The sequence below is a fragment of the Molothrus aeneus genome, chromosome 1 (genome assembly GCF_037042795.1).
Source record: "Molothrus aeneus isolate 106 chromosome 1, BPBGC_Maene_1.0, whole genome shotgun sequence".
In the NCBI taxonomy this organism is placed as follows: Eukaryota; Metazoa; Chordata; class Aves; order Passeriformes; family Icteridae; genus Molothrus; species Molothrus aeneus.
In genome coordinates this window covers 65,741,713-65,767,816 of record NC_089646.1, presented here as the reverse complement: position 1 = coordinate 65,767,816, position 26,104 = coordinate 65,741,713, and the positions used below count along the sequence as shown (strand labels likewise).

The 26,104-nt window shown below is 43.7% G+C and overlaps 1 protein-coding gene across 1 annotated transcript in view; it reads right to left on the bottom strand.

The window, feature by feature from the left end:
- The window catches only part of NEDD9 (neural precursor cell expressed, developmentally down-regulated 9), a 73,865-nt gene extending 72,712 nt beyond the window's left edge, over positions 1–1,153 (bottom strand). Inside the window, exon 1 of the mRNA XM_066558559.1 lies at positions 1,045–1,153. Within this exon, the coding sequence (XP_066414656.1) occupies positions 1,045–1,047 (3 nt within the window). The 5' untranslated portion in view covers positions 1,048–1,153. The remainder of the gene's footprint in view (positions 1–1,044) is intronic.
- Between the last annotated feature and the right edge of the window lie 24,951 nt (positions 1,154–26,104).

The window sequence follows — 26,104 nt, the reverse complement described above, 5'->3', positions numbered from 1 at the left end:
TCTGGCAGCACCTTAAATAAGTGTGCAAGCAGCACAGGCAAAATAGATGACTCCAGGATAATTAGAAATGGGTTCATTACTGGGAGACCAGCATGATTTATTTAATTACATCATAAATATACTTCCTTATCTTTTCTATCGCCCATGTAAGGATGTAGGTTCTATGAGTGTTCTTTGGGTGTGAAAGCTAAGGAGCAAAGTTAAGATTGTAGTTCAGCTTTAATTTGGTCTCATTACAGATAAAAATGTTTATTATGGCATGGAGTTTGTGCTTTGTTCTGCATGACGTGATTCTTGCCTCAAGGGTCATCAAGACTTCAAATGCTGAGGAGTAGGTGTGTGGTAATGCATAGACATGCCTGTATGTTTGTGTCTCGGGTTGACAGAAAGAAAAAATGCTTCATTAAATGTGCAGGTCAGCAGCATTTTTAATCTCATTTTCTTTCACTGTTTGTGCCCTGTGCAAGGAAATTTGGCTGCTGTGGACCAGCAAATGGGGAGCATGAATTTGGGAACTTGTGAAGGTTTTGGAGTGGTTGGATACAGGGCCTCCTATATCCTTAGACTGTGTATAGGAGAGACTCAATTTTTCCTGTTGACATCTAGAACTTTCCCTTAAATATGAGAAATGACTGGTGTGATCTTCAAAAGTTCATCTCTAGTAGAAAGATGGACTAAGTTGCTCATGTCTTTGTGCTTATGTACTGCACCCCAATAAGCTGTACCAACCCCCGAGACATCATTTACTAGAGACAAGCTATCCCCTTCTTTGCCAGAGAAAACCTTCTTGGCAATATGTTCAATGAAAATACATTTACTACCAAGACTTTCAGCATTATCCCTACCCAGGATACCAGCTCTTGCTAGCTTTGACTCTACAACTAATTGCAAGTAAGCTTAACAGGGAGCGCTCTGCCTGGCTTCTGAACAACGTGGGTGTTCAGTCAGCCTCTGAGAAAATACTCTCTTTCTTGCTGAACTGAAAAGAAAGGCACTTAAGCTTCTATTAAAACAGCTTTTGACTTTGTAGAAAGTGAAACTTACCATTATGCTGTGTTTTTGGCTTCCACCTACAGTATGTTAATTGAAGGAACACAGGAGCTTTGTGCATCGATGATGGTTATCTCCATAGGAAATCCAGTATTGTGGTTACACTGGCTGCTTTTTTGCCTTTCCCAGTTGTAGGACTTCTTTTCACTTGCAGGATTTCCTTGTTCCAAATATTTCTTCACAGACCCAAGTGCTTTTTTTCCACCCTCTGAAAGAAAAGGTCAATGAAACAGAGATGAGCAAAGGAGGAAAATGTCTTTCCATTTACTTACTGTCCTGCCAATTCAAACACTTTTGTTCCACACAGGGTTTCCCTGCGTGCCTCTCCTGATGGTGCACAAGACTTTCCTCAGGAAAAAGCTCTGATTCTCTCCAAAATGTCATAAAATAACTTTGCCACTGTCAGCAATATAGGTTTTTAATCAATGGCATAGCTTTTTTTATCCCTGTTAAGGTCTAAGGAATTTTGGCAGGTATAAACTGATGCATGCTGCATAGCCTTACTTTACTGCTCCCTATACATTTATGGGGAAGGCTGATACCCAGAGCTGTTTAATAGCTCTGGAATACTTATTTCAGCAGTACCTTCATCTGGATATCTGCAGCCTATGTTGCAGGTCTGTGCTGGGGAACCTAAAGAACAAACAGATCTCATCCAGGGTAAAATCAGCTACTTTGTAGGCTTCACTAATAAGCTTTGAGAGAAATGCAGCTGGTAAAGCAAAGCACAACCAAATCACAATTTTGGTTTATAATTATAATGCTTTATGAGTTTGAATAACTCAGACATCTAAAAAATATTTTTCTTGCTCTTCTTGTTGGGACAGTGTCTAGAGCCAGACTCACCATATGGATTATGCAAACATAAAATAAAGGGTCAATCTCTACACTGAAGATCATTAATCTAGCTTTAAAATGACCAGTCGTGCTGTCACAACTTTCAAAGGTCATTTTGATTTGTTTTTTAAACCTGCCTGTTGCCTTGGGTAACAAACATAAACATAACAGTGCTGAGGCCCCACCCCTGTTCTGATAAGGGATGCTGAAACTGTGATTCTGCATGGAATTTGCCTCCAGAGCATTAAGTGGTGACTGTCCACCGACAACCAATTACTCACTGTGAATTTTCTGAGACACTTCACGTTTCAAAGATGAACTGCATGGAAAAAACCCACCAAATGACCCGTGGGAGGTGTCAGGAAATAGCTGAGCAAGCTTGTGAGAAAATTGTGAGTTAAAGGAATATGCAAAGAGTTATGCTACCCATGAAGGGTGTGAAGTTTTAGGCGAGCTCCGGGTATGGCTGTAGTAACCCATAACTTAATCCTTTGAGCATGCGAGGCACAGGATGAGGCTGAGTAGAGTTACTTGGCTTGGGGATCTTTTCTGTTTGCCAGGAGAATCAGTCTGGAGGAAACCTTGGAAACAGAGCACTTGCTTTTTTTTTTTTTTTTTTGAAGAGCTGGGTAACTTTCACTATTTGTACTTCCAAATCCAGGAAAGTGGTTGTAACAAATGCCTCTGTTTCTTTTGGCTTCCTGGGGCTGGGGGGTCTCTGAGTTATGGCAGTGGCTCCTGCACTTCAGATACTTTCACTATCCTCTTGGTAGCATGTGGAGAATTCAGGAGGCATGACTTCCTTCCTGCCCCAAGGTCTTCTAGACAACATTAATGCTTTGTCCAAAGTTACAGGAGACATGACAGCACAAAATGACTGCTGCCTTAAAGTATGCTTCCATCATGGCACTAACAGCTGCCACCACTCCCAACCAAAATAGATTTATAAGAAAAGCCCTGAGTAAGCTGTAGGGTCCTTCAGCTGACAGCAAAACTGTAGGTAAAGGTTGCACAGCAGCCTCCTTTCTCTGTTCCCACAAATGAGGAAAACTGATGTCCTGGCAAGGGCTTTTCCGGTCTGTCTGGGTCTTAAGCACAGAAGCAGAACTTCCCAGGAAAGAAAAAGAAATTACATTTTTGTGTGCAAGTAGCTGCTGGTTGTGTTTTTTCTTGTTTACTCCCTCTGTCCTCCCAACTTCTGAAATGTTTTCAACATGTTGGACCCAACTGCTTACCCCTCATCCAGCCTGCAGAAGATTTAAAGAACAGGATCAAAGACTTCCCTGTATATCACATACCTCAAGTTCAGAGGAATGAAGGAGCCAGAGGGCAATGCCCCAAACCCAGTGTATCTTGTACAATATCTAGTCACAATTGTGATCAGACATTGGCCAAAGAGTTTGGCCAGGTGGGAGATGGCTCTGAGGGGACTCCTCATGAGAGCAGCTTGTTCTGCCTTGTTGCAGGACTGCTGCTTTTGGCCTTACCTAGTTCATCTCTCTCTGGACCCTGTGTTGAAAAAGCTTTAGGGATCACTTTTTCTCCCCTCTTCCTCCTCTCCAGCCCCTGTGGTATGTGACTCATAGGCTGCTTTTGTCCCTGCTCTTGAGGCAGAGGGCAGGAGCCTTATTTCCCTCTCTTGTATTCCTTCCAGGCCACCTTTTCCTCTGGAAGGTGTGACCTTGAGGAAGAGCAGTCTGTGCCTGCCCTGTGTCCCTTCAGGGGAGTCATGGCTTTCTTGCAGGATTTCTTGCTTCTGCTGAATACACATCTCTCCTGTGCCCTGGGAAGTGTGCTGGGAAGTGTGCTGGCACTGCTGGAGTCTGTCCAGGCAGTGGGAATCCTGCAGGCATAGCTATAGGGTGAGGTTATGCCATTGCAGTAATGCCAGTGTCAGATCCTATGCCTGTGGATCAAGAGTGTAGCTCAGATTCCTTGAGATATTTATGAAGTGATAACTCTCAGCTATGGCAGGACAGGCAATATGTTTGATCCTAGCAGTCCCTTGCTTTCCTGAGAAGTGATACTGAGCTGCTGATGCATGCTGAGCCTGGGAAGGAGCACAGAACTGGAGGGAGCCATTGGCTGGGGAATCCACACAACAGAGCAAAGCAGAATGGCCTTTTGTTTAGGACATTGAGTCTGAAGTCTGCTGACATGTTATTTCATCTGCTGGTGTAGGATTTTGCCACTGCCCAAGAGTAAGGCATGAAACCAGTTTATGAAGTGCTCAGAGCATTCATTTATCTTGCTTACTTCAGAGACTCTTGAAGGGAATTGCATTTCTTGCCACTGTGTTAGGCAGCAGTGACCTCATGCTAAATCCCATGAACCAGAGGCTGCAGGATACTTGAGTTTGACTTTATAGCTTAGGTGACAAAATAGCATTCCAGAGGTAAAAAAGGGTTTCTCAAATGAGTGTTTCGGGATCAGTACCCTTACATTTCAATTAATACTTTCAGTTCTGTAGTGCAGTCTGAGGCACACAAAAAACTTTTTTTTTTCCCAGATTGTACCAGAGCAAATTATTGATCCATGTGGTTTATGAGGGTAAACCATAGTACTAAAGATGATGGAAAGACAGATAGTTAAAATACTTTTAAAAATAAAAGCACTAAACACATCCTTGTCAAACGCAAACATAAAATCTTAAGGCCCCTTCTTCTAAAGAAGGACAACCCTGTACTGAGAGGGCTGACTGGTGTTCTGTGTACTCCATGGTTTTATTTTGTACCCTCTCATAGCAGTGAGGAAAGAAAATAAGGCACAACCCACATGCCTTCCAGATCTGCCATAAGGGATTTTGTCTCCTCCTTTTTCTCCATAGTGAACAAATGCCCTGTGCCTTTGCTTTACAAACAGATTATTTGTTCCCTGACACTGAATTCACCTTTTATTAGGTATATTGTTTTCACCAGTGTATTTCAAATTGTTGCCCTTTCAAGTACAAATGAAGTGCTACAGGAAGTTACTGCATTCTAATTAGGAGAAGAGTCTGAGTAACAGGCTGTAGGGGCAGTCCTTGTGAGCTGAGCAGGTAACAGTGAGGGAGTGAGCCCTGGTGTGAGGGCTTAAAGTGACTTGTAAGGGTGGCTTGGGCAACAGAGTCCACATTTTAGGCATCCTGGGAAGTCTCATCTTTGCCAATTTTCTATGGCAGGATTCCAGCAAAAGTCACTTGCAGCTGGAAATAGCTATCTAACAGGGAAGCCAGTGAAAAGAATTCTAGGTGCAGAAATGTAGAGGAAAGTGTTGGTAGGTAGGAGTGGAGAGAACCAGAAGAAGCTGGCTAAATAAAGGGATAGGTCATAGAATCAAAAAAATTGGGTATGAGATGACCTTACTTCACTTCAAAATTGGGTTTAGGTATGAAGTGACCTTAAAGATCATCTAATTCCAACCCACTGCCAAGGGCAGGGACACCTCCCACTAGATGGCTGAGACATAAGCCTTGATTGGTTAGTCTTTGGTTTTGCTGCTCAGAACATGCATGGGAACTGAGAACATACCCTACATACAAGGAATGTATCCTAATTCCCAAATCACCTGCAGTGAGAATTGCCAGATGCTTCTGGCTTGGAAGATCCTGCCTGGAGCTGTTTACGTGTGGGAACCCAGGACATCCCTCTGGCTGTCCAGGATGGCCAAGACCCCTGCCAGGGGGCTCAGAAGCAATGGCACAGAGCCCAAAACACCTGTGGTTTTGATTATGACCCGTGGAGCAAATTACCAACCTTATATGAAGATCAGCAAGCCACAACAGTTTAAGTAGAATAATAGTGAAGTTATCACGGGGTAGAAGAGTAGATTTTGGGGCTTCTAGAATGGGGGTTCAGGAGGCAAGATGGAGGGGTCTGGGCATGTCCAGCCTTTCTCCTTCTTCTTCTTGGCCTACATCTTCTGCTGTGATGGTGGCACTTTTAGATTGGTTTAGAGTAGAAGCTCACTGATTAACATAGGTGATAGGTATTGGAAAGTAATTGTAAATGTAGTTTTTAGTATAAAGACATAACACTGCCCCGGGGGCAGGCAGAGTGCCTGGACTGTCTTGCTGAGCGGACCTTGGCTGGACAGGAGGAAGAATTTTATAGATAAGATACAATAAACAACCTTGAGACCGAGAAATGAAGAGCCCTGATTCTTCAAGTGCTGGGCTGGGAAAAGAGACTTTTGAACTTTTCTTGGGGTCACTGACAAGCTAAAGATCCCGCCATTTATAGGTCTGGCAGGCTTAGACCAGGTGGGCTGATGGCTTTGGGGTCAAACCACAGGCATAGATGCTGTAACCAGTCCCAGTTCGTGAAAAGAGCCACTCCTGATGTGGCTGCATGGGCCAGGTCTGATGGCTGCACTGAGCTGCAGCTTTAATCTCCACACTTACACCATACTGTCATCCTGTTAAGCAATGTGGAGAGTAACTGGTTGAGGAGCATTACCCCAGAGGTCACCCTCCTTCAGGTCTGCATTTCCTTTTTCAGCAATAGGCTGCAAACCTGCTGGAAGCTGTCTCACCCACCTTTTGGGAGGACCAAAGGGAGTAATAATGGGCTATTGCACTAGCTCTAGCAGAGGGGTGTAAATGTTGCTCAAAGAGCCCTTTGAGCTTTGAACAAGTGAAAATCTGTTGTGTCAGTATATTTATTGTAAAACATTAAGAAAGTGATACTAGGAGCATCCTATTAATGTGAGTTTGTGCTTTTCAATAATTCTAATGGTACTTTCAAAAGTGGATACATGCCAAAGTCAAGGTCATCTATACGGCCTTTAGTTTAAGTTAATAGAATCATAAAACTTTTCTCCCTGTCATGCAGCACACTCAGTCTGTTTCCTTTTCACAGTGTGTGGCTCCATGCATGATCTGGTAGATATTGTACATCCCCTTCAGCCCTGAGCAATTGTAGTTATTTTTATGTTTGGCTCTCAGGTAGTGCTGCTATTGTAGATGTCCATACAGTGTTTTTCTGCCTAGTGATGAGAGGCAATGTTTTGGGAAGAGCAGGGGAGCAAGAAAATTAATTCATCATCATCCAGGGCAGGATGTGCTGCACCTGCCATCAGGCATCTCATCTGAGCCACTTCTCAATGGGTGAGGAAAGGCATGTCTAAAGCCTCTCTCGAGCTGAAGTCTCTCACTTCCAATTTTTTTGGGGGGTAGTGATGTAAAAATATGCAATCTAAAATATTTTTTTCATTTCCACTTGAAACATGCTTTTAATATCAAAATTTAGATACTTATGTTCTTAAACAGTTTTGTTTTGAGAAAGAGTAAACCTAAATGCTTGAATTTTTTGTAATACTTGCTGACAACTATTTACAGATTTTGACCCAGCTTTGTTCACAGGCTGGTGTAAATGAAAAACAGATTTGTTTAGGGTCAAAATGAACTGTGAGATTAAGAGGAAGAAAACCCAAACCCTTTTTACTCATACATAACATTTTTCTTATGCTACTTGATTAATTTAAGTATAGCCCTCTGGTTTTGGTTGTTGTTGCACGTACCTACCGTCCTAGCACAGCAGGCCAAAAATGTTTCAGTGTAACAAATTGGAAGTAGATGAATATGAATTAACTATTTTTAAAGCCTGGGGTTATATAAGGTAATAGGCATTTTGCAGGAACTGTGCAAATGTCATGGATACAATCTGAAGCTCTGGAAGCATTTTTGGTATAAGATACCATGATTTTTCTTTCAATACAATGTTCACTACTTCAGCACCTTATTATGACTTTTTACAGAAAATAAAGCAGGGTTCTTCTAGACAGGACACTAGAGCCCAGCCCCTGACTAGCACTGAAGTACTGGCACTGAAGGAGGTAGGGGACTTATGGGCAAATATTATGTGATAAAGGGCATGTGCATGAGGAGTAAAGCTAAGAAATTCAGACACAGAGGCTGTTTGTACAGTCTGGGTTCAGAGTACTCGACTTTGTAGCTATAGTATTCTTTTAATTTGTAAACATTTTATATGCTAGTAGTGCTGGACTGAGATGTTGTAAGGAGGATTGATGTGTGTGTGCATATATGGATATACATATTTAAAGCATTTATGCTGATATGAAACCTGTGCTTGGTTTTTATTCACCCAACCTTTATTCTGCCTGTGAGAGGACAGTTGAGGGAGTGGGGGCCTAAAGCTTCTCAGCCTTCCTGAGTGGTATAAGCAAGCAGGGTGATGCAGGACCCTGCACTACCAGCTAAGTGTGGCATGCACGATGCTTCTTGGGTCGATAGGGAAGCTTCACTTGGACAAGGGAGAAGAGAGGTTTTGGTGGCTGCCTCTGTTATTTTGCCATATTAATTTACAAAAAGCCAGTGGGCTGCAGCACATATCCTGCTGACGCAAGGTGTTGGTTTTGGCACGACAAGTTGCAGCAGGATGGTAACTGCCTTGCCTGAGGTTAGCAAGAGGAAGAAAACAAAACCAAAGATTAGCTTTTCCAGCCTTTTGCTCCTGGAGGTGGATGAAATTTGTTTGTGTTTCCATGTCAGAGGAGCGTGGATGTTGCAGCTTTTCTCTGTGGGGCACAGCAAAGGCTGCTGACACTCTGTTGACAGCATGCTCTGTAGCTGCTGGGTTGAGCTCTGTCAGCTCCCTGAGCAATCTGTGCCAGGCCTGTTTTTTAGTAGTGCTAATTCAATGCTCAGGAAAAAAACAAGCTGGGCTAAGTCTTGGAAGTGTCTGGCAGCTTTTGTCCCATCTGTTGCAGAGTAGTAGGAAAACGCTGGGAAATTCCGCATGGGCAGTTACAGCAGATGGATGCAAGAGCTGTAATACTCTTCTGTACTTTCCACTTTTGAGGTATAAGCTGTTGCTTTGGGCCTCTCTCAACATATTTTCAAGTAAGGAACAATGATAAAGAGATTGATAGGAGTCCTGGTTTTGGCTGTGTTAAAGTAAATTTCCTTCCTTGTAGCTGGCACAGTGCTGTATTTTTGGATTTAGTATGAGAATAATGTTGATAGCATACTGATGTTTTAGTTGTCACTCTGTAGTGCTTACCCTAAGTCAAGGATTTTCTAGTTTCCCATGCTCTGCCAGCAAGGAAGTGCACAAGAAGACAGGAAGAAGCATGACCAGGACACCTGGCCCTTACTGGCCAAAGGGATATTCCATATAATAGAGCATCCTGCTCAATCTGTCAGCTGGGGAAGTTGTCCCGGAGGAGCTGATGGCTGCTTGGGGACAGGCTGGGTATCAGTCAGTGGCTGGTGAGCAACTGTGCTGTGTATCACTTGTCTTTCTCACATTTTATTTCTCTTTCTCTTCTGGTTGTCTCTCTTTCCATTACAATTACTATTTTATAATTGTCATCTTATTTCAATTATTAAACTGTTCTTATCTCAACCCGGTGGGCTTTACCTTTTCCAACTCTCCTCATCCCATTGCAGGGGTGGCAGGGTGTGAGAGTGGGTGGCTGCATGGTACTTAGTTCCTGGTTGGGATTAAACCACCACACAACAGGGATCACGTCCTGCACCAGTGAGCACTCTGTGCACCAGGCCCTGCCACTTTCCCACCACACTTTGGGAGGTACAACCTGGCAGTGGGAAAGCCAGGGGCTTCAAACCCGTGGCCTGGCTGGATGAGGTGCCTGGGGAAGATGATTACACCTATTGTACACATACTTGCTCCTGGAAAAATCTACAGACTCACCTAATCCCACTGACCGTGTTGTGAGCATGGTGGTTGCCACCCACTGATTCCTGAGAGGTGTGTGGGGGTAGGAGGAGGCAAGTCTCATGAAACAGGGGTTACTAAAGAGCCTAATGAACAGCATGCAGAGCAGACATGAGTTAATGTAAAAGTAAATACCATAGTTGAAAGCTAACAAAAAATGAAGCTTGGCTGTCCTGTTGGAAGTGCATGTATCAGCAGGAGCTCTTGTGCTCTAATTTAGGTGAAGAATTAGTCACAGGCAGCAGAGCAGAGCCTTGGGGGTGCAAAACTCTGCCTCCTGGAGTCCCACTCTTCCCATCAGCATGCCAGGAGCCCCCCTGGTGCCTGATGGGATGCAGATAGGCATCAACCCATAGCTTTGTGCAGTCTCTGGTGCACAAGCTCAATTTATCAGGAACCAGCATGGTCCCAGGCAATAAACAAGCAATCAAGGTTGGTGTGCCAGTGGAGAGGAGCTGCAGGCACTTTTCAGGTTCTGCCTAGGCAGCTGTCAGGAGGGTGGTGTTCCACCCTGTTTCAGCCCATGTATTTGGAAGGGGATGGGACCCCTCTGTGCAGCCAGAATCCTCGGGGAAGTCATTGTCACAGACTGCTCCTGCCTGTGCGAACATAACCCAGAAGAGCAGCTCTGACTCTACATGAGCTTACACTGGCTGTATGCTGTGCCAGAGGCAGGAGAAACAAAAGTAAATAAATCCCCAAGCATACCCTTTCATTGAAACCAAATGTGTTTATGGGAAAGGCAGGAGTTACCTAAGAAAGATATGTATTTAAATGTGCATAGTTAAGTATCAGTTGTCAGCTACTCATTTGTAGCCCTATAAATAGTACCTCATTCATTTTTATGTCATGACGTGCATATGACATTTGGAGGTTAAATTAGGTATGCTTTCCTCTAAATGCCAATCCAGTTCTGCACCAGGAATATCAGTTTGTTCCCTTTCATGCTTATTTTCCCCTGGCTTATGTGCAGCTCTGTCAAATAAACAGAATTTGAAAATTTGCCAGAGGGTAATTGTTCTCAGGGTTGGAATAAATACAAACAGAAACACCACTGGTGACATTTTTGTAATTCATTTTTGCTCTGTGTTTTTGTGGGCTTTTTTTCTTCCCCCAGTCGCAGCAAGTTACATCCCTAGACAAACATCTCCTTGGCATCTCAGTCAGGCAATCATCCAAGCCCAAATGTATATGTTGGTTTTGCTGACAAAAAGAAGGGCAAGCCACTTGGCACCAAATGCTTCTCCAAGTTCAGCAATCCTCTGATTGCTGATATATATGTACATAGATGTACATATATATATATATATATATATATATATATACACACACAATGGGGTTTTGGTTGTTTTTGTTGTTTTCTTTTATTTGTCCCCAAAGTTCTGTAAGCTATTTTCCTTAAACTCCAACAACAATGAAAAACATTTGTTTGTAGCAAGGTCTGAATTATTGCATTGGCTGCTTGCCTGGAACTCACTATCTTGGGGGTCAGATGAGCTCAGGGCACAGATGGGGAGGTGGGTGCAGGGTGGCAGCAGGGTGGACACCCACTGGCAGGCAAACAGGGCTGTGATGAAATGTGCTGTGTGAGGTGGCTCAGCCACCCATGCAAATAACCCCAGTTATTCAGTTTTCTCATGTACAAAAGCAACTCTTGAGACTTTCATGCTCCAGCAGCTCTGCCACAGGGGTTAGTACCCCTAGGAGATGGTATGAGGAACTGAAGCCTGACCTTGACTTGGGTCTGCTCCAGGGGAATTCAGCTCATGGGAGCCCAGGCCATGGTGCAGCGTGGGCCTGGGACTGTTTTGCCCACAGTGCTGCAAATCTGTCATCATTCAGAGGGACTGATAATCAAACCAGTGTTTCCCTTGCAAGGGCAATGACTCTAGAATGTAGTGTTAATGGCTCAGTCCAGTGGTGTGTTGTGTAGCTCTGACCATGATTTGGATGTCCTCTGGTCCTTCTGTGGGAAAGACCATCCCTTTTCCCTGGGGTGTTCAGGATCACACACGACCACATTATTTTGTGTGGGAATAAGAGGTGTTGTACCTGTTGCTCTCATCTCTGGGCTGTTTGGGTGGCAAGATGCCTGTGGAACAGTTATTCCATGCTTTGTGGCTACAGATAGATCTGATAATTGATCACTTTGGTTGACTGCAGTGTAGCTGTGCAGAACTAACCTGGGCAGAACCTCGAACACAGTGTTGTGTCTTCACTGCAAATAGGTCAGTGGAGGAAAAAGTCACCTACTGGAGCATCAGGGAGAGTTGTAGTTTCCTGAGGCAGGTCTCTGGAGGGAAATCACTGAGCAATTTGCAGTGAACACCTGACAGCTTGAGGTTCTGCCCAGTTGGTTCTGCACAATAGCAATGAACTAATGTTCAATTGCAGCTGAGAATGATAGCAAATGAAAATGAAAGGGGTCATTCTGTTTGCTTAGCTTAGCAGACCACATAAAAATATGTGATTGCCCTTACATGTAACAAATGAGAAATGGGTCTAAAATACCACTCCTCCATTTTTTTTTATTACTCGGTCCCTTGATTCTGTGGGAACCATCTGCCTTGAGAGGCGTGAATCCCACTGCTTGTGCCAACTCTGTCAAATTTCACAGCAGATTCAAATGCTGGGAAAGAGGACATGGGTTTGCCCTTCAACCGGTGACAAATTTTTTAAATGTGCTAAGTGATTAACACCGGACAGGACTGGGATTTGTAACTTTCTGGTGGCCCTAGCAGTGCTCAGATGCACACAGGGGCAATCAGAAAGCAATTTCAATCTTATTGCTTTGGTCTGCCAGCTGCCAAACTCATAGTTGAGTATAAACTTTTTTGTTGTTGAGCGAATGACAGAGGAGATTGTGCATTCAAAGGAGTATTACAAAAGGTCAGTTTTTTCTGGTGGCACTGGAACGTGCTTTTCTAAGCGTGGAAGCTGTGGAGGTCAGAGGAGTCTCTTCCTGCTTTTGCAATAGCAATAAGTTTCAGTTTACAAAACAGTTTCCCTGGGACAAGAACACAAGGCATTTGACAGCCTGGTTAGAGATAAGCTGTTTGGGAATGGTTTTTTTCCAGATCCTTTTTAATCAAAACTAGATCCTACTTTGTCTAAAACTAACCCTTTCTATGAGAATTAGTAGTTCTGATAGACTTAGCTGTGAAAATTTCAGATTTTTTTTATTTGAATGGCCTGTTTTGATATTTTTGCATAGTAAACTCTAGCTCAAAAATAAAGCTCTACCTCAAAATTACCTTAATTTTAACACTTAGTCATAAGGACCTCAAAACAAGGAAAAAATCAATATATTTTGAAGTCCTCAAAGCCAGGAAAAAACCCCAACAAAAACAGTGAGAGAAAGAACGGCTAGGTGTATTTTAGTTTTTTTGGTTTTGTACATTTAGGTTATTCTCTAGAATAATTCTATCAAAGCCTGAAATGTTTTCTCTGATGCAGAAGATTTATTTCTAGTCCAGTTTATTATGGATTCAGCAGTAAAGCAGTGTCCCCCATGATAGACACTTTTGCAAATGCTCTTTGAGAAGGGAAGGAAATCTGGCCCAGTCAGTCTCTTAGTGGAACTACTCAAACCAGAGGCCTTTCCCACATGATGTTAAGGGTACTTACATTCTCTCTGATGCTTTCCAGACAGCACTCATAAAATAAAGAGGATGGTGTCTCTGAAGGGAGGGGTGTGGGGAGGTTTGGGCTGTGCAGTGGGGTGCCATTGAATGCCTGGGCATGTACCCAGAGGCTGGACAACAGAAAACTGAGTTTTGTTGAGCTCCATCCTGACCCTACCTCCACTGCTCTCCTCTAGTGACTCCACCTTTTTCTGACATCCTCACCCTGCAGGAAGGGAGGAGAGACATCTGTGGAGGAGGTGGTGGCCCAGCCATGATAGCTGTGCTCAGACCCTCTTTTGCCACGCTGAGGAACTGGAGATGCTTCCCCCACAGATCACTAAAGATGTGTATTGGTAAGGGGGAGTGTTCTTGACATGTCTTGTGATGAACATAATGCTTTTCAAGAAGGCTGCAGTGCCTAGAGGGTTTTCCAACAACACAGGGACCAAGTAGGTCCCTTAGGACCAACCAAGTAGGACTGAAATCATTCACCCTCCGTAGCCATGGCTTGTCTCACAGCCACTAGCAATGCTATGCGGTCTGTAGGGCTGCTGACACTGCCACTAAATGGGCTTGTAAATAATCTGGATGAGATCCTGGGAGTGAAGATTTGTTTGCTGGTAGAGCAGGAACTGTTAGAGGCTGACCTACTCTTCTTTCTCCTACCTCCTATAGGACTTAATTTCAAGGATTCTCTTTTCTGTCTCTTTGCTTTGGTGCTTTATTCCACTGGGTTTTCCTCCTTCAGAGTTTTATTGTTACCTTTTTTATCTCCCCTGCTCCCTGCTGCTTTTGAGAGCCAATGAGAAGACTCACAGCCTAAGACTTGCCATGAACAGAGTCTGAGCAAATCCATCCATTGCTGCCATCAAGGGCAGCCTAACACACATTTGTCCTGTAATGAAATTTTAAAATTTCCAATCTGAAATTGCAGAGAATTATCTCAAAGGCACAAGCACAGCAGTAGTGCTGGGGAAGTCCTAGAGGACTTGCCCTGAGAAAACAGCATGAACTGGGTTGAAAGAGGCTTTATGTAATAATTCTTGCTCCACCTTCCACTGACACCTCAGACAAATGGTCCTCGCCCTTTCCTGAATTAAAAAAGACTGACCAAAAACGTCCCTTCCAGCAGCTCAGCTGCCTGCTGCTCCTTGATAAATGTGCTTTTGTCAAACACCTTAGGTCAGTAAGGCTTTCTCTGCCCTTGAGCCACTCTTCTGTTGTGAGAGCTGCTGCTGCCCTTCCTGCTGGGAGTGCTTGGCAAAGGGAGAACACCATGGCAGGCTGTGGGAGAGGAAGCATATTGCTGGCAAAAAGGGAGAAAAAGGTAGAGTCTAAGACTTTGTGCAAGGCCCCCTCCCAAAATCCTCTTATTCATCTTGTGTCACACCCCTGTTTAGTTCCAGGAAGTCCTTAACTCTTACCTAGTTTTCCAAGTATTGGCATCAGCAAGGAAATGGTACTTAAAATGAAGTGATGATGAGGCCTCTGGAAACCTCCAATGATCTTTGGTAGCTTGACTCCAGAGCCAGCCAAGGCACAGTGGATCACCCCTTAAGGGTTGGCTATCCCCAGAGTAGCCCTGTAAGCCAAACCCAATGAGCAAATCAGTGTGGAATGGCTCCATGCTGCAAAGGCTGTTTCATGTTGCTCTTAACTCAAAAGCTGGAAAATTCTGAGCCAGCACTAAATATTTGTTCCACTTTCAAAGCTGAGCATCAGGGAGCCATTCCTTAAATAGTGGATGCCTGTTCTCTGAGCCCAGATGTGCTTATAGCGTGGGTCTTGCCAGTGTTTTCCTTTCCTCCTGCTTCCCACATGAATGCCTGTGCAGATTCCAGCCATCCATCTTTGCCCTTTAAAGCTGGTGTGAGGGGTAGCAGCTGTTCCTTCTTCAACAGAGGTGGCAATAATATTGGACAAATTGTTTTCATCCTTAATCAGTAAAGCTTGCCACACAAGTGATCCTATTTCTTGCCAGAAGTGATAAATAGGACTCAATTTTGGAGCACATGAAATGTTAGACAAAATACATTCGTCAAAGACACTTCAGAGTATCAGTTACTTTCCTGTGGTATGTAAGTAATAATTCAGTTCTTAAAACCTTCCACCTGGATTTGGAAGGTCACCTGAGCTGCTGTTGCAGGCATTTAGCAGCAAGTTAGAGTGTGAGGTAGCAGTGAATTGATAGATTGCCCTGTGTTTCCATTTATGTAACAAGAAACAGCAGCAGACTCCAGCCTGAAATTTGAGATACTGGTCTTTACTAATCCATTTTACCGGGTCCAGGCTGGGATGTTTCTGTTCAGTTTCTCACTATCATTTTACACAGCTAATCTCAAATTGTCACAGCTTTATTCCTTCTTTAAATAGCACAAGTTGTGCAGACCTATGGTAATGACAACGCACAGTGATGCACCAGGCAGAAATGGTCATCTCCTGAAGGCCACTTGTCCCTTCCTCCCTCCTCTGGTGTCTGCCTTTGCTCCAATTGTATGCCATGGAGAGAGGTTATCCTAAATAAATCAGAGCAATCAAGGGCTAACATGCTTAGAGAGGGGGCTTTTCCTTTCCATATTGTATCTGCCCTGTTTCCTTGCCCTGAGTTAAACCTGTTGCTCCTTTCAGGGAGACGTGATGCTGAAGGAAGGCAGGAGGGTTATCCCCTCATTAGTGGTTTATCCTTTCATCACTGCACTGCAGTGCTGGTGCAGATATCTGTCAGATTTGGCTGTGTTTGACTTTGGTGCTGCCCAAAGTGTAACAAACGATGTGTGATGGAGTTGCATCACTTCAGAAAGAGGTTGGTGTGAGAAGGGATAGATTCCACCTGCAACTCTTCCAACAGGTTTCTTCTCCTGACCAAAAGAAGAGCAAACATGAAAGTTTTGAGAGTTTTAAGTTTTGGGTTTTTTTGAGAGTTTAACATTTAAAAAGGTTTTCTGCCTTTTTTTTTTTCCCCTAAGCAACCATGTTTGTGCTCATATGCAGAAATTTTCTTTCTAATCCAGCAGAGGAGACATGATGTAGAAGAAGTCAGAATGACCAAGAAAAATCAGTTTTTTCTGCTGCAGCCTGAGAAAAAGTATGTTCTCATTTACTGCACTCATATGGACTTCCGTCATGTTTCAGCATAGTCCAACTAAGGAAAGAACTGGAAAAGAATGAAGTCAGTTGTCAGGACATTGAAGGCAAAAATAAGGAAAAAATGGAAGTTATGGCTCAAATAGTTGAAAAGTGGGTAGCAATCTGATAAATCTGATAAATTCTAGGGCAAATAACAGGAAAGCCAAAACAGAACTGAAGTTAGGAAGGGATTAGGAAAAGGTGATATAATTCATGGTAATCAATGTAAAACTGTCTTGTGAACTAATTGCAATGTAATTTTGGTAAGATGGTGTCTGTTTGATTGGTAGAGGTAAAGTTTTCAATACCAACTTAAACATACCTATTGAAATTTCTGTAAGACATGATTTTGTTCCACATGATGCTCTGAGTAAAAAAAAAACCAAAACACCCACGCTCTAACAATATAAGACAATAACAATAAATAAAGGCATCCAATTAATTGCAATCTAGCTAATAGTCATGCTTTCTAAAGTAATTGTAAATGAGGAGGAATTCAGAATTGATGTTTCTGAGGGATATCCCAATGGGCTCATTCTTTGAGGCTCAGAGTACTCAGTTGCTTGGGTTCTTACCTAAGAACCCACGACTTATTTAATTACAAAGACAATGATGATAATGCAACCAGAGATGAAGTAATAAATGACAATGTCAAGGACATGCCTATTCTTTAGCATCTTCTGCATTGTCTGGTAAACTGATCTCATCCCCAAAAATCTGTATTTGAATCCTCAGCCAAATTCAAGGTGCTAATATACCAAAGATGTGCCTTTATAGCTGTGCTATTTGTCTGGGAGATTGTGTTTTGGAAACCAGTGACTCAGGCTTGTTTGTAATGGATAGCCAGCTAAACACGCACTCACTGTGTGATACAGTGTACCCAAAAGCAAATGTTACTGTCCCTGATGGGAGCAGATTGCTGAGTAAAGGTCAAGGAGGTGATATTTCCATGTGTACAGCATTAATGAGACCATTTCTGAAATGTTTACGGGTTTAAAAGGATTTTGACAGATGGGCTGAGAACAGAGACTGCCTGAGCTGCATGAGCATAGGCTGAACTGTGCTGTCTAAAGAGAAGCAAGAGAATCTAAATCAATGTATTTTGTCAAAGAGGATGTTTTATATTCTGCCACTAACAACTGAAAGCAGGGAGACAATTAATAATGGCAGATTATGTCTGGACATAGCAAGGTGGTTAGGTGCTGGAGGTGAACAAATATAGCTTAGAAAATGGGCAACTAAAAATGCCTTTTTCTTTCAGTGCCAGCAACTGACCGCTTAACTCAGGATGTAGAGTTTGCCTGTTACATGAAATAAGCACTGAATCCTTTTCAAAAAAATACAATTCTGGTAAAGAAGAGCTTGTGGTAAAGGCACAAGAATTTGTGGTAAAAACACGGTGGGCATTGTAGTTTAAGCAGGCCAGGCTAAGAGAATTCATGAGTTTGAGGCTCTACACAGGACTGATTTCTCCCACATCCAGTACTCTGAGTTTAACTCAATTTGCCATTCCTGGTGTGTGTTAAAGTAGGCAGGATACGCCCCCATCTCCACAGCTTAAGGCTTTTCCGTGGTCCCTTGGGCCAGAGTGTCTTGTGCTTGGGAGCTGTGATGTGTGAGGAGACCCAGCAAAAGGTCACTGGGGTGGTTCTGTGGTAACACTGTGGGGGACTTAGGGAGGAAGGTCTGTCCTTATGCATGCTTTGTGCTATTCTAGTGATTAAATTCCCTGCAGAGGAAAGCCAGACTTTGGCTCAGTATCACAAGCCTGTTCAAAACACAGACAAGGATGAAATACAGATCTAATAATCATTTTCACCTCATGGCTACCAATTATTTAGTTCTGCAGCCAGGATGTTACTATTGGATTTGTTTCACTTCTGAACATTGCAAGCAATAAACAAAAGTGAAGATTTTCACTGTAGTTTTTGGGCTGTGGGCAGCCTTTCAAGAAGAATGTGAAAGGACAAGTTCTTAATAAAAATGATGGCTTTTTTGTGGGCCTGTGAGGCACAGAATTTTTGTGCCACAACTGTTTTTCAAATTTGTTATATCATCAGTATGTAAATAATGTAGATTGGAGCATTAGGCAAACTGTACATAGACACATTAAAGGCTGAGCAGGAACAGATGTACTGCACATCTGTACGTAGGAAAGTCTATATCATGATGAGCTTCTTGGTCAACTGTGGGATCTGAATCCTAGTTTTGGGACAGCAGGAACCTGTCAGTGATTGAAAGCACCGGCTTATACACACATGAATCAAGATTGACCATTGCCAGTTTTCCTCCATGGGTGCAATAGAGATGGGAATGTTAGACATTTGGCTGCTCTTGCATGTAAGAGAGGCATTCTATGTTAGGTAGCAGGCACACTGCAAAGGCATTCCTTGCTGACTTAGGAGACTGAAGGTAATAGGGGAGCAGGAGCACCTCTGGTTTACATGAAGTGACTGCACTCTGAAGAGTGTGAGGTGGTGGGAGTTAAGTAGGAGTGAGAGGCAGGGGCTCACTAACCTCTCTGAGGGGGAGACAGGAGTTGAAAGAGAGACACAGTGTCATTACTCAGTGTAGAGATAACAGTCTCAGTCTTGAGCAATCTGCCTCCACCACCTCAGAGGTCAGCATGGGCAACCTCTGGCATGTGTTAGCTGCACTGATGTGGTAAAATGTATGTGTATCCACATCCTCTGTGTGAGTGTTTGATACCTGAACAATCCTGCTTAACATGCCATGGGCCAGGAATGAGTGCCTGCAGAACAAATACACTGAAAAAGCCTCTTGATTCTGTCTGTAAGGCCTTCCTTTTCCTTCTGAAACAAACACTGCAGAGCAAGGCTTTTTGCACAGGCAGTGAGTAACACATCTCGTGTTTTTTGATGTACTTTGACTTCTTGGAAAGCTGAAAGAATTTTGACTTTACACCCATTTGTAGCCCAGAATAATTTCCCAAGTAAATGGAGTAAATGTTACCATCAGAAGAAGGACTTGTGACATTAATACAATTGTGTCCATACTGGGACCTTCCCTTTGAGCAGGTTTTAGATGGGGTGATTTTTAACACCCCATTTATTTTCACAGCTATGCTAGAGCCAAAGTATGGAGTAGGTTTAAGGACTGGGGTCCTACTTTTCATAGAGATGGTGTTACCCATGTGCTTGTTCAGCTTCATGGGACAGATTTAGAAAAGCCTGTTTTGATAAACTGCTTGCTTGCTTGGCTTGGCATTCCCAAACACTGTGTCAACTTTCCACAGAGCTGTCTCGGTGAGGTTAGCTGGGGAATTCAGCTCACAGCACTAAGCCTGCAAGTGGCATGACTTGAGGGCAAGATAATTTGCTTCATAACTTTCTTTTTTTTTTCCTGAGTAATTACACAAGAATTGCAAAGCTACTTTCCAAAAGTGGGAAAAGAGGGTCTGAAATGGATGTGAATTTTCTGTTACCTGTTTGGGAGTTGAGATGAGATGTTAATTGTGGTAATTGTGATAGTGATGGTAATTGTAACACTTTTTTTGGGTGGGAGCTGTTTCTAGATGTGCAGCTCATTCAGCGTGGGTTTTTCTGAGGCAACTCAGGCAGCACAAGCCACAGTTTCTTGTGTGCCTGCTGCCAGCTACTTAGAGAGCAAGTGTCAGGGGCTGTGGAGGAGGAGATGGGTAAAACATGCAGGGAGAAAGCTAGAGATGAGGCCTGAATACTCAGGGACTGATCTGTATCAAAGGGTTTCCAAAGTACATAGACAAGTGTGTTGGCTGCCTGCAAGACCTTCAGGGTTCATGCTATCCCTCATGATCATCTCTGTCCTGTTTTTAATACTTTGTGTCCTGAGCTCCACTGTGTACATAGACAGGTGGTGAGTACCTGGAGGTGGCTTAGTAAACAAGGAGCAATGCAAAATAAAATGGAAATGAAATAAAATGGAAACATGGACAGTGTGAGCTGAAAACCTAACAACACAGAAAAATGTGAGGAATGGGGGAAGTTCACACTTGTAGGCTGACATATTTGCTAAGAGGAAACAAATAAGGTTTGGGCACATGACATTTCTTCAGACCTCTGTACTTGGAAGCTTTTCTGTTGTTTTCTTAATTTCATTTTGCCTAATGCAAGCTATTGCTTCTCTGAGACATGATTGTCATTTATATCCTTGTAGTACTGTAGCTCTGCCCATCACCAGGGTGCAGACAGAGAAGTCATTTTTCAGGCATTTATTAATGGAGGGTGATGCTGGAGGGATTCTGGTTTGGACATTGTTTTATTTGTGGAGGTGAAAATGCTGAAGACTGAAGAAAATAAGTGAAATGAAGAGGAAATGAAACCTTATTCTAATTTCCAACCTCAACATATTACTGACCAGGATAAACATATTTTCAGTGTGTGGGAATGACACTGTCTTTCAGCTGTTGTCACTCACTCTTTTCTGCTCTGTTTCCCCACTGGGAGTGTTTTGGGGCAGCAGTCAGACCCTCCTTCACCTTCCCTCACCCAGGCTCAGCTCCTCAGCTGCCAGGGCTTCCATTTGAGGAGGTCCCAGGCAGCATGAGCTGGTGGTAGCCAGGAGCAGCAGTCCCACCCTTCATCCTGTGCCACCTCCCAGGCACTTGCCTGTCTGGAAGCAGAGCTGGCCACTGCCCTTCCCTGCTCACCCTCCAAGAGCCCTCTCCTCCCACGCTGTTATTTTTAACCCGGATTGGAGCCTTGATTTGCTTCACCCCGTGGCCTCCTGCTTCTGCCAACAGAAACAGACTGTGAAACTGCAGAGTTAACCCCAGCTTTTTCAGGCTTCCCAAAGCCCTTCTCAGCCTGGGCAGCTCAACTCCATCTGCTGGAAACATTCCCCCTGATAACATGGAAGGTGGCACCAGCCTTTTCCTCTGCTGGGGCTATGAGAACAGGCCCATATTGCCTTTGTCCTGGACTTGGGAAGAAGCTTGGCACAATGTATCTAGGCTTCAGGGAAAAGTTATCAGATCCCCCAGCACAGTCATAACTTGTAAGATATGCCAGTAGTCGGGTATTTTTCTCCTCGGCTTTCCTCATGTTTTCTGCTGTAAAATTTCATGCTGTGTCTTGTTATCATCCTCAAGACAGTACCACCCATGATAGTGAAGGAGGAAAATATATTCTCAATAAGTAACTCAGTAAGTTACATTGTAAAGCTGTGGGACTAGAACTCTAAACTGGAAGATGCACCAGAAATACGTTTCTGCATGGACCTTCTGCATTTTTTTTTTTCAGAGTCTGACTGTGCTGACCTCAATAGACTTCAAGCATAATCCATCCCCTTATCCCCCTGCTGAAGTCAGTAGGGGCAGGAACCACCTGATCTAACTGCACAGGTGTGCACTATACATAGCTATGGCTGGAGTAGTCAGGGTCCCTTTGTAGTCAGGGCAGAGCAAATGTGTTTTGGCATTAATCAGTCTGACCTATTTTAGTTTTCTGCCTAAGTGCATCTTTTCATGGAGCGTAATTGAGTTGCCAATAATGAGTTCAAATTTGGACATCTACATCAGCTGATGTGAACCCTCAAACTTTCCAGTTACTTCACCTGGCTCCAGACCAAGTCTTGGCGGTTCAGCATTTAGTCATGACCGCTCACGTAGTTATAATGAAAATAATTTTGGAGTTCTTGCCTCAGAAGTTCCTTAACTAAGGGGATACAGTGCTCTTGGAGAGAAGGCCCACAGGTCATTGTAGCTTATCTGCCCTATGTGTCAAGAGATACCCAGTGATGATTGATACTGTTTCTTTCATGACAAATAACAGTTTACAGTACAAGAATGTCAGAAAAGTTCAGGTAGGAAAAGGACCTTTTGAGCTCATCTAGCCCAACCTCCTGCTCACAGTAGGTCCCAGATCACTCAGGACTTTGTCCAGCTGATCTTGAAAACCTCCAAGGACGGAGATGTTGTGGTGTCTCTGGGCGACCTGCTGATGCTTTGGCTGTCCTTGGGGAAAATTACTTTCCTCACATCAAGTCAGAAATTCCCCTGATTTGAGGTACAGCTTTTGTCTCTCATTCTCCCATCATGTGCCTCTGAAGAGCCAGTCTTGGTCTTCATGGTAACCTTCTCATAGGTACTGTATGGCCACTGATAGATCACCCCAAAGCCACTGCTTCTCCAGGCAGAATGATTCCTGGTCCCTCAGCCTCTGTTCAATGCTGGGTGCTCCAGCCATGGCCATTGTGGTGAATGGCCTACACTGAATTCATCCAAGGTTATCGGAGCCTTTCCTGTATTTGCATGAGGGGATGGGATGGAGGAAACTGGACACCGTGTCTAGATATGCTCCAATGAGCACAGAGCAAAGGGGAAAATCGACTTCACCACATCTGCTGGCCATGCTCCTGCCAGTGCAGCCCAGGGCTCTGCCAGCTGTCCCTGCTGCCAGCGTGTGCTGCCAGCACACACGTAACTTATTCTCTGCCAGCACTCCCTTCCTGCAGCCAGTTGCTCCCCAATCTGTACTATTCCATCAGTAGGGTTTTGGCAAACTTTTCTATGGCTGAGAGCTGTGATAAGAAGCAGCAGTCACCCATTCATTATCATTAAGCTGTGCATTCAGTATAGCTTCAAAAATATCAAAAGCCTGTTGGTATTTATTTGGAATCCTTTTCTAAAGCAAAATGCTCATGGGAATTCGTTATTTAGCTGAATCCTGACATGAAATAGAAGTATGAAACTGTTGTATGAACTTTCACCAGCTCACATAAAAAGAACATTTAATTCTGTTTCTAGGAATTGCTGGTGCTGTTTGGAATGAAAGCCATGAAGTGCTGAGGGGCTCAGGCTGGTGCTCAGCACAATGTTGGTGTGCACAGTGTTGAATTCACCCTTGTGACTCCCTTGTGAAGCAGGAATGAGTTTCACTCTGTGTTTAAAAGAGAGAAGCCATGGTGCAGAAAGCCTGACACCTCTGACCTAATTTTAATTGCCAGAATATAAGATATACAGTCCCAGGCTAGGAATCCACAGTCCTTCTAGAAAGGGAGAAATGTGTCCCTTCAGGGTTTCCTGGATTTCACCTCTTCCCTACTTGTTTTCAGGGTGAGAAAGAGCCTGTCTGTTTTCACTGGCACTGGCACAACCTGAACAGCCCGTCTAAATTATTAATCTTTAAGTAAGGCTTGGGGCTAAAATCCTCTTTAAAGCTAAACCTTGGCATTACAGCTTAAATGGTTCTTCCCCAGGCAAGTCACAGAGAACTGAGAGTACTTCTAGGTTTTCCTCCAAATCAAACAAAGCCTCCAGACCATTCCTTGTGTTGCCTGAGGGGTGCCATGGAGATTGGCAGGGGGGTGGAGGATGGGAGGGGAAACTTTGGGACATGGCAAACATGTCCCAAATATTCTCTTCTTCCTCCCCCACTCCCACCTTTGACAGGACTTTTTCCCTGCACTGGTGTTGGTATAGATTTGTTGCTGCTGGGGAGGTGGACAGAGGGCTGTACTTGGTGTTTCCATTCCCATCTCCTTTCATCTGTGGATGATCCTGGCAAAAGGGACATAAACTGCCCTCTGCTCCTCATGAAAAGGGACCTAACTTACTTTGTGGAAAAATATTGCCTTTTGCCTGCCAGAGTGCTTGGAGGTATTCCAAGTTATTGCAGTAGAAATGGCACTGAAATATCTCTAATTTCCCCCTCTGTGAGAAGATCTTGTCTACTAATTTCAGTGTCGCAGCTGAACAACTTGTTATCTTCAACACCTCTGAAGAGGCCTAGATAGAACTGTCCTGCTAGTGACTTTTGTTGGGGGATGGAAGGTGTTGGCTTTGTACAGTTTGAGAGATAAACTGAACTCTCGTGTTGGAGGAAAAAAAATCACTCGTGTATGCAGCACGAAGCAAAATGGCATTCCCCTGGGACACAAACCACCAGCTTTATTTCCAGTCTTTGGGAACTCTGGCTGGCTTGCACCTCTCACAGGTTTGAGTAGAAGAGCACTTCAAATGAAGGAACTTTATTACTGACAAGAAAGTTTGATTGTTTTTTCCTACGTACTAGAGAGCCCTCTTGCACAACCAGCTCACACTGATGAGAAGTGCTGAGGGTCCCCATCCCAGGGACTGCCCCAGTCTCTCTCTCTCTTCAAATGTACCCAGGTGCTTTTGTTATAAGAGTCCTGCAGTTGCCTAAATGACAGCTAGTCTCAATTAAGATTTAGTTTGGAGGCTGAAAACTATCCAATGATTTAGTCTCAGGGATTAAGGAAAACAAAACCTTACCGACGGCTGGATAAAATTCACATTCCTTTCAATTGTGATCATCCTACATCAAGGAAATGTTTGAAATGTTGGCAGTCTCCTATGATATGCCTGTGAAAGTTATTATATTGCTTTAAGTAATTTAAGAAAGAAGAACCAAGACCTATAGCACAAATGTGTTATATAAATCTTCATTTTTACTAAAATAGTTTGATTGATGTCAGGTCCCAGTGGGTGACCTTTAAAAGAGACCACATCAAATGGAGGGGCAGAGCTGCAGCTCTCCACCCCCACACTGGCTCTTCTCCTCACCAGAGTGCCTCTAGACAGCTATGTCATCTGTAGCCATAAACTAAATTGGAAGAATCACTGTCTCACGAAAGGCAGAAAAGGAGCTCTTATCTCTCTCTTTCATTGAAGTGGGTCATGTCCCTATCTGGGCTGAAAAGTGAGCTGTGTACCTGCACGGGGGCTTAAATTATTGTAAAAACCTCCTCCTCTTCCCTCACCTCAGATTCTGTGTTAAGAGGGATGTTTTTTGGGGGGTCTGGGCAGGGCATGACAGGAGTTCTAGCTCTGCACCACTTTTAATTTGCTGTTTAATTAATGCAGAAGCAGCATAATTTGCTACTTCTGTCTATCAATGTCCAACTGTTAATTGTAGAGGAAGGAGAAAGCCCCTCTGAAAACCAAAATTTCTGAAGCTCTTTGGTTACATCTTAGAAAAAGAACATTTTCTGTACTACTTTGAAGTGGAGTAGAAACAATCAGTGCTACTGTCACACAAGGGTGTCTTATTTTTAGAAAGCCATACAAGAGTAATGCAAGGCAAAATAAGGTCCTGCTGAGGTGTCCTGCCTGAGGCATTTAGAGATGCTGTGTTGACAGACAGAGTTCATCCATTCAGAGAGAAATAAGCTATTGTTTGGAGGGAGGTGATGTTTGGTAAAAGCAGATTTGTTTCCTTGTGGCTTGGGGTGCAGAAGAGGGATAGGGATGAGGGTGATTCAGAGTCATCTACCCCCTATAAGCAAGTCCCTGCAGCAGGCCATCATGATTGCCTGCCTCAGCACATCATCTGGAGCTTGTGAAGAAAGGACAGACTGGTGCCCAGACAGCCAAGGCAGCATCCCTCAGCCTTTGAACCCTGGGGACAAGAGGTCTTTTCTTGCACTTCAGATGATGTGTAAAGTAAGAGACATTTTCCCTTCTTTCCATGAACACATGAACAATAAACCTCTCCTCAGATGTTTCAGTCCCTGATATTCCCTCTAGCAGAGCCTTTTGGGCACTCTCTAGGATCAGACAACCTGTGGAGGGAAGCCACAGATTGACAAGCTACCCCAGAGAAAAAATGTCACAGAACTCTGGTTTAAGCATCCCTAAAGGCCACAGAATACTTTAGAGCTTTTCCTGTTCATGTTGAATGCATGGACATTTCAGTCATTTCCACAACAGGTAACATCCAGAAACAAAGATTACACTTTTTCTGAAAGATAAGTAGAAGATCACAGAATCATGGAATGCTTAAACACCACCTAGTGCTCCTTCACCTGGGCAGGGAACCCGTGGTG